At 43.7% G+C, this 9296-nt stretch overlaps 1 protein-coding gene across 1 annotated transcript; it reads right to left on the reverse strand.

Moving 5' to 3' along the window:
• Nucleotides 1-2915: 2915 nt before the first annotated feature.
• On the reverse strand, nucleotides 2916-8190 carry GCNT3 (glucosaminyl (N-acetyl) transferase 3, mucin type). The gene is made up of 2 exons (XM_014535511.1): nucleotides 7664-8190; nucleotides 2916-6626 (listed from the first exon to the last, which is right to left on the reverse strand). The coding sequence occupies exon 2, from the start codon at nucleotides 6570-6572 to the stop codon at nucleotides 5256-5258; it is 1317 nt and encodes a 438-aa protein (XP_014390997.1). The 5' UTR covers nucleotides 6573-6626; nucleotides 7664-8190; the 3' UTR covers nucleotides 2916-5255.
• Nucleotides 8191-9296: the final 1106 nt, after the last annotated feature.

Below are 9296 nucleotides of genomic sequence, written 5' to 3' on the forward strand. Positions count from 1 at the left end.
CTTCAGTCCGCAGGCTGACACTCTATCCACTGAGCCAAGCCGGCTAGGGCAAGTTAAGTTTTTTGGTGTGTTTTTAATGTGCCCCATGTGTGAAATAGCTCTGGCCACCAACACAGGCATCAAGCTAGGATGAACCAATGATTACGTCTGCTTTGCTCTGACCATATAAGAGCAAAACCACTGGTCGGGCGTCTCCTTGCCCATTGCCAGGGGGTTTCAACCAAGTTCTTATCTCCATACTCCACAAGAACTGCTCTTATCAAAATCACCTCACAGCCCTAACCGGTTTGGCTCAGTGGATAGAGCGGACTCAAGGGTCCCAGGTTCGACTCCGGTCAAGGGCATGTACCTTGGTTGCGGGCACATCCCCAGTGGGGAGTGTGCAGGAGGCAGCTGATCGATGTTTCTCTCTCATTGATGTTTCTAACTATCTATCCCTCTCCCTTCCTCTCTGTAAAAAATCAATAAAATATATTTTTTTTTTAAAAAAATCACCTCACATTGTTAAATTCAGTAGTCACTTCATCCTGTTACTGACCCAAAAGAGGGTATGCCGCCCTATGCGTAGCAAAGCCAAACACTGTACACCGAGGTATGCAATGGAGAAACTAAAGCCGTTTTATTTGCAGGGTGCCAAGCAAGAACAGGAAGCTATCGCTGAAAACCCAAAAGTCCCTGCTGGCTTTTAGTCAAGAATGTTTAATAGCAGAGATTGAAGGTTAGGGGTTAGGGCAAACAGGCTGATATACGGAAGCGCTGGCCATGTAGGTTTTGGTTGGGGGACTTCAGACCTTGGTCATTTACCGTAAGATAAGGGAAGGGCTTCAATACTGGGTCTTCCTAGACAACTGACCCTGCACTTCTGGAAGATTCCAGGGTTCAAGTCCGGTTAAGTCTCAGTCCTTTGGTTCCATTTGGGGGGGGGGGGGGGGGGGGGGGAGGTACGCGAATTTGGTTCTGGGTGCAGCTGGAAATCAAAGTTTTCTCCGCTGCCTATGCTTTGGCTGCTTGACTTGTGGTTTTGGTCTGCCGTCTGCCACCTCAGAAAGGCAACCTGGTATCTTGTTAGAACCAGATATGATTCTGAGCTGGTTCTTGGGTTACACTCATCTTCAGTGACTTTCAGCAGCTTTAGGCACAGTCATCAACCTCTTTCCTGAAACACTTTCTCATCCAGGCTTCCAGAACACTAACTACGTCATTTCCCTTCTACCACCCCTGCTGCTCCTTTCCAACTTTCTCTTGGTAGTTCCTCCTTATCTCGGTGGCTCTGTGTTTTGCAGAGCCCCAGAATGCATATGGCTGTCCACTCCGTTGGAATTCTCCAATTTCATGGCTTTACACTATTCATAAGCTAATGAACACCAGCTAAACATCTTCAGTTCTCTCCTGGCCTCAGATTCCTGTTGTATTTGTCTCCTCCACATCTCTACTATTCAGAGATCTAATAGGCATCTCCATTTTTTAAAAAATATATTTTATTGATTTTTTACAGAGAGGAAGGAAGAGGGATAGAGAGTTAGAAACATTGATCAGCTGCCTCCTGCACACCCCCTACTGGGGATGTGCCCGTAACCAAGGTACATGCCCTTTACCGGAATCAAACCCGGGACCCTCCAGTCCACAGGCTGACGCTCTATTCACTGAGCCAAACCGGCTAGGGCAGGCATCTCCATTTTTATATGTTTGGAATCAAACTCCTGATCTTCCCCTAAAAATCTACTTTCACAGTTTTCCTGTCTTGGTTAATAGTAAATATCCTTCCAACTGACCATCAAGACAAAACATTTGGAGTCATTCTTGACTCTCATAAATAAACTCAATCTGTTAGCAAATCCTCAAATTGAACCTCCAAAACATTTCCAGGATCTAACCACCTCCCTTTCTACTGCTGCTGTGCTACCCTGATATAAGCTGCTATGGCTAGTGTCATGATTATTGCCACAGCCTCCTAACTGGCCTCCCTGCATCCACCATCACCTCCCCATCAGTCTGTTCTCAATGCAGCATGAAAATGTTAATCAGTTCATGCCAGTCCCCTGTTCAAAGCCTTCCAGTGGCTTAAGGCACTCGGACAAGATGAAGGCCATGTAATGGGTTACAGAGGCCTTCACAACAGCCCTGCTCCCCTGTGCTCTGCACTCTTCTTCCCCCGCCCCCTGCCCCCTCCTTTTCCTCTGCTCTGTGTACACTGGCTTCCTTGCTATTCCTCAAACATGGCAGGTGTGTTCCTGCTTCAGGGCCTTGCCAAGTCTCTTCTCTTGGCCTAGAATGCTCTCCCCCCATGGGCCCTCATGGATCATTCCTTCATCGCCTTCAGATCTTTACTCAAATGTCACCGTTTCATTAATGGCATCCCTAACCACACTATTTAAAAATTTAAGCATCCTCCCTCCCCACCCCGCTCTCTTAAGGTTTCTAGCACTTCCTTCAATTTCTCTTTAGCTGCAGCACTTGTCTACACACACACACACACACACACACACACACACACACACAATTTGTTTATAGTCAATTTCAAGCTAGTATGTGAAGAACATGAGAGTGGAAATGTTTGTCTTCTTTGTTGATTGCTATATATCCCCAGGGTCAAGGACAATGCCTAGTAAGAACTTAGTTAATAGTTGTGGAATGAATAAAGATTCACTAAGTGGAAGAATAAATCTTCAGTTCAATAAGGTACTTAAGCCATATAATGTATTTAATGGTTCTTTCCATTTTTAAAAAATACATTTTTTATTGATTTCAGAGAGGAGAGGAGAGGGAGAGAGAGAGAAAGAGAGAGAGAGAGAGAGAGAAAGAGAAACATTAATGATGAGAGAAAATCACTGATGGGCTAACCCCTGCACGGCCCCTACTGGGGATTGAGCCCACAACCGGGGCATGTGTCCTTGACTGGAATCAAACCTGGGACCCTTCAGTCTGTAGGCCGATGCTCTATCCACTCAAACCAGGTAGGGCAGTTCTTTCCATTTTTAATCCAAATACATAGTCTCCTCCAAATAAGTTACATCATCTGTTCCTAAACAAGATTAACTGTCTTTTCTTCCTTAAAATAATTCACTCAATCAAGAGCACAAAGATTATAATAGGCAGGCTGTATATCAAAATAGTTATTAAAACAGAATTTACCAATAGTCCACAAATCAAAACTAAAGAAGTAATTCAAACCTTGAGAAGTAATACATGCCTAGTTGCTCATTCATTTATAAGATTTTTCCTTTCCAGAGAGAGGTTAAAGAAACAAATATGACTTAGAGGGAAGAAAAAAATCAACAAATGTGTTCACTTAATTGTATGATTTCTAAAAATAAACTACACAAATGAGGGAGAAATTGGACCCTTCAGATAGGAAGACCTTGTGTTATTAAATAAAGAGCACTTTCTATGCACTTGAATGTATTTCAAGGGGGGGTGGGGGGGATGTCAGTACTTGGAAAATTCCAGAAATTTCTTCCCCTCAAATGACAAGTTCACAATTTAGTTTGTTTGTATAAAAAAGATAATTTATTTCACATGAAAATATACAGAGGAAGTCAAGTATGAGGCCAAGGACCCAAGTTCTTTCCTCAGAATGCGTGCATTCTGGGAAGCTTTTCTGCCCACTTCCCACAGCAGTGAAGGTGTCTGTGAGCTCCCCTGCCAGGAAGAGGCCTTACACAGACTCATCTGCTGAGCCCTTGACTATCCGTCAGGCATCTCGGAGGCAGGGCTGGGGGCAAGGTGAAGAGGACTCAATAGTATGATGCAGGTAAGTTGGTAGTGGCAGCGCCCATTACCAAAGGAGTACAACTTTACCAAAAGCAGTCACTATAAATAGAAAATTCACTGTCAGACACAGTGATAACTACGTCAGAGTACATGGGTTACAGGGAACATTGATAATGAGAGAAACACTTGATTGAGTCATAATAAGAAATGACGAAACAATATCATGACATATTAATGGGAACATCATTCAAATTACACAAATTAATTTGTATTTAAATCATTTTTCCAAAGCATATTATATGCAGAAGATGAACTGTACTATATAAAAGATATGCCTCTTTTTCTGTAGTCTCCCCGGTCCATCACAGAAGAGTATTACCAATAGCCAATAGCCTTCCATAATGCTATGACAATTATCTCTGGAGCCTCAGAGATCATTGTTTCACTGGGTAGCATTTACAGGGAGTGGAGGCAAATACACACACACAAAATTGTCTCCCCACGAGGAAATGTATAAGCCAAAGAACCACAAATAGTGACTCTTCCATTCACATACTTAAGAGTTTTCACTCAAAAGGCCTAAATGTGAAATAACCCGATTTCCTGGTTTAGCTAAACAGTCCTTGTTTATTTTTGTTTCCCCACATAATTGTAATAGTACAGCCACCCTCCCCTCCTGTAAAAGTGTTCCAGTTTAGACAATAAATTATATGGTGGACTTACCTAAACTAGCTATTATCTTTGTTATGGAACGTTAAGCTTTGGCTGTGAAGCCGGCTAAATTAGGGTTGTAATTTTCCCATAAAGATATGGTGGTCAGATTGGTTAAATCACTCTGCCTTTTCCCATACAGAAGAGTCACAAATCTGGCAATGTAAACAACATGAGGAGGGTTTTCAACAATGAAAGCATCAGCTCTGTACCTTTATATTTTTTTGAATATGCTATTTATACAGCCTGCCATGATCATTTTGGAATAATGGGGAGTCTCTGGCCAGCCACGAGGGATTTTAAATGCCATCAATAGTAATGAAAAAAAGTATCACACTTTTGTCTTATTTCTGGCTTCCCAAACAGAAAGCGGAGGTAGAGGTTTGAATTAGGAGCTATTTATTTTTAAGTTAATCGTACATGAGAAGGCCCTATTTCCATCAAACTCCCCCTTCCCACTACCAAGCCTAGAATTATTAGGAATGGCATCTCCACAGAATGGAAAAGCTGGACACCAAGCATTCAACTAAAGTCCAGGGTCCCCTGTCACACTTCCCTCCCTGGCTCTCCCAAATAACTAGTTCTTCTGCTCACTCTGTGAGAAAGTCAGTGGAGGGGCTACTGGGAGTGGGGTGAGCTAAGTCAGTGTTCATCCGGGATAGCAATTTGCAAGGCAACAGATCTACTTACCCACACTCCAATAGCAGCCCCCTAACCCTGTGGGATGCCGTGGATTCCAGAGACCTGGTCTCCCACCCCACACTGTCCCAGCACAGTCTGGGCATGTTTGCAGATGTCCTTGCCCCACATTTCAATCTGAGGTAGCAGTTCTCTCAGTGTATCTCAGAGTGCAGTCTGTTGATGGCCTTATACCGTAAGTATTCTTCTAAGCACTGAAGAACATTATCATCCACCTTTGGGTCGAACTTGTTGGCCAACAGGTGATGGTTCTGAAGAATCCAGTGAAGGTCCCCAACGCCATAAATACAGACAGACCGCTGATGGGTTCCAGAGCAAGGCGCATAAGGTGCCCCCATGCTGATGTCTCCTTCATGGCCCTGCCATTTTACCAGCCTGGCAATGGCAGCCATGTCTGACATGTGAAACTTGGGGTGGTAGGGAACAGAGCCAGGCATCCATGGGGCACGCTGAAGCGTGGCCCAGAGGTGTTCATCGGGGCTATAGGTGTCTTTCACCCACTCAATCAGTTGCCGGGCTTTGGGGTTCTCAAAGACCTGCTGGACAAAGCCTCGAGAAGCCACAATGTAGGCATTCCCTACGAACATAGGTAAATTATTAGGGGGAGGGTCCTTCTTCTTGTTAGTTATGTGTATTGTGTCTGTTACCTCATAGTGATATTGCCAGCGAGATCTTTTGTACTCAGTAGGTATCTCAGACTCCATACTGTTCTTCCCATTCAACATCTTGAGGGCCAGGACCATCTCGGCATTGGTCTTTATGGGAAAGTCTGTCCCGCATGTATTCAGCAAGTATTTCCAGGGCACTGAGCTCTGGAGCAAGTCTTCCATACAGTTCAGGTCCGCCTGCACCCTGGACCAGGAGGCATAAACCACCCGAACCAACTTACTGGCTATAAAGACATTTGGGAAGCATGAAATAATTGCCCCGACTGCCTCTTTGAAAGTGTCTGGGGACTTCTGATCCACGTGGACACAGTATATGTTCTGAGGGGCATACACAGCTCTCAGCAGCCTTTCAAAGTTTTCAATCTTCTCATGGACCACCATAGAGTATGCAATAGGGAAGTCTAACTCCTCTTTGCTGAGTGGGTACTGTATGAACTTCCTTTTGGCCTTAAAGTACTCACAGTCTCTGGTCATGTTGATGTAGTCAGTGTCTGTGAAAGGCTCCCGCTTCTTCTTGACCTCCAGCCTGTCCAGGAGAGCCTCAATCACTGCTTCCTTGTCCCCTTGGATGATTCTAGAACAGTTGATGGATCTCCTTGCTGTCAACTGCAGGGACTTGTACAAGATGTCCCTACAGTGCTTGGACTCCAGATCCAGGGAATCAAAGTCACATTTCAATCTGAGAGAGAATCTCAGAGCAACAATGGCCAGCAGCAAATAGCAGCCCAGGGCCCACAGGTAATGCTGCCTGCAGAGTTTCTTCTTCCACCAAATCATCTTCATGGTCTGGGAGATCAATAGAGTTTGGGCCCAGGGAAGGAAGAGGAGGTTGGAATCCTTGGACAGAACAAAATGCCTTCGATTACAAACTAACCCTGAATGTGTTCCCAGGAACAACAACTCCAACTCCAAAGTGGTGGCAAAATATATTTCTTCTCTAGGCAAATATCCTCAGTCAAGACCTGCCTAGGAACTTCTTACCCTTGGGTTGCTAAAGGAGGTCTATAACTGACCCTACAAACTAGCTGCTCATGCTACAGTCAGGACCTAGCTCCACCTCTACCCCAGGAGAAAGGGAAATGGAACTGAAGACCTGCTGATGTAAAGGTGGAATTAGTAAGAGGAAGTCCCTACCCTTTGTTCCCCATTCTTCCCTCCACCCCTTACAACCCTGTTTCTAGCATAGCTCTTATTGGGACCTAGATTTTCTGGTAGGTCTAGAGAGAAAAATTCATGAATTTCAGACTCTCAGTATCAGTTGTAGAAATTCAAAATGTAATATCTAACCACCCTTTTATAAAAATATTCCTTCACCCTGGCCAAGTAGCTCAGTTGGTTAATGCATTTAATCATTCATATAGATAACACTTAATCTACCCAAATTTAAAATATATTTACACACAGAGCTATGCATATATAATATTTAATGAGTGCTTTCTATATGCCAGAAATATTTCTTTACATTGTCCCATTTAATCTTCATAACATACCTAAAATGAAGTATTATTAGGCCTTTTCTAGATAGGAAAAAGATGCTAAATAACTTGCAAATATCACATATTAAGAAGCAAATCTGGAACTCCCTCACTTTCTCCCCCCCCCCTTTTTTTTGTCTATAAGTTTAATACTTATTCCTCCAAACCACAGCTACCTTTCAAAAACAATACAGGGTACTGAGTACCATTCAAAGAAAACCAGATACTATAGATAAATCCCTAAAAGGAGAGAATGAAAAACAAAATGTGATACATCCAGCAATGATTGTTTTTCCCCTTTTGCATCCTCTTTCTAAGCATAAGATTTGTATCCTCTTCAGTAATAATTTTTTGGGAATCTAAGAGGAAAACATGATGAAAGATTAAGAAAATTCTCACCTTTAATAGCTTCTTTCTTACTTAGGGTAGATCTCTTGCCACTGTTTGTTTCTGTTTCCCAGGGAAGATTGGTTGGGTTCCATGGAAGCAAATGTGAACACCATATCCCTTGGTCTTCTTTTAACTCCTCCAAAATATACTTTCTGATATTCACAGGGCGTCCAAGAAACTGTCTCCGGCTCCTTAATTTCTGCAGAGTAGAGAGCAGCAAGTGGCTTCATCACTCACCTTTCAGTTTCCTACTCTCAGATAAGAGAGCAAGCTCAGATATGTCATTCAGGAGCATAGTCACCAGTCATTCAGGGAGGTGAGTAAGGCAGGGAAAAATGCTGTCACTATCTGAGAAGGCAAGCAACTATTTCAACCAGGACAGCCCAGTTTATATCCAGGCTCTCCTGCCAGAAAACAATTCATAAAAACCTGTCACTGCTCATATAAGAACTTGAAAGCTTCCCCACCCCCACCCCCACCTAACAAAGAATCATAGAAGCACACAGGTATTTCCTCTGCCTTCTCCTAGCCTAGAGTCCAAGTGCCACTCCTCTTATGTTCCCTGAACATTAAAAGAGTAAAGCAATACAAAGACAAGGATTATTTCTTTTGTTTTTTGCTTTCACTTTTTAAAAAAATGTCAATGCAAACCAGAAAGTATTCTTCAGATGGCAACTACTTGAAAAAATTCATTTGCCTGTCTTTTCATGACTGTTAATAACCTGTACACTAGAAATAGCCACAGGGTTCCAGACTGTAGATCTCCCTCATTAATACCTGTGAGTCTAGGGTTCATTATAGTCTGAAGAATGGCAAACACTCTGGGCAGTTGGACTTCAGTGAGAGCCCCATGAGCTGATCTCAGCAATGCAGGGTGGAAAATGCCTTTTTCAAAGCCACTGACATTGTCACTGTTTGCCCCATCTCCTCACCCCTAAACCAGCCCCCCCAAAAATGTAGCATCCTGGCCAAAATGTTTGAAATAGCAAGTTTAATATAAAGAACTGAACTGGGTATAAAGTTAAATAAATAATTGAAAAGGCGTGTGTAGTGGGAGGGGTAGAGGGCACTAAATTATTAGGGAAGTAGCAATTGCTGGAAGTAGCAACCAGCCCGAGGCTGAACGAATGAAGGAAAAAAATGGGAATTATTAAACTTAGAATTTGAGAAAAAAGGGTGCCAACACGCTGAAACTCAGAGCTGTGATGGGGACTGTACTGCTATGCTGCCACTGAGCTCAGCGGAAGGCCCCCTAAGGCTGAGATCCAGACCTCTTATGAGGTGGCTGGTGTCTCTGTCGGCTGAGTTTACAAACCATCACTCCTCCAAAGCGTAGGCATGGTGATGCTCAGAGGCAGGAAGTAGATAAGAAGCAAACAGGAAGTCCCGCCTTCAGCCTCACCATCTCCCTCCAGCGCCCCCTGTTGGCGGAGCCTACGAGGTGGCTGCTAGCAAAGCACAACAGTCCCCCTCTCTGCACTGCAAACCTAGTCCAGGGGCTGGACTTCCTCTGAAGGCAATAGCATGACGATCAAGTGTTGCTGTCTTCCTACAAGAACTGTTTATGCAGACCCGAATATAGCATAGGGGGTTGGGCTCTTTTCACTTTCTTTCTTTCTCTCTCTCTTTCTCTCTCTCTCTC

Source organism: Myotis brandtii, unplaced genomic scaffold, assembly GCF_000412655.1.
Source record: "Myotis brandtii unplaced genomic scaffold, ASM41265v1 scaffold144, whole genome shotgun sequence".
In the NCBI taxonomy this organism is placed as follows: domain Eukaryota; kingdom Metazoa; phylum Chordata; class Mammalia; order Chiroptera; family Vespertilionidae; genus Myotis; species Myotis brandtii.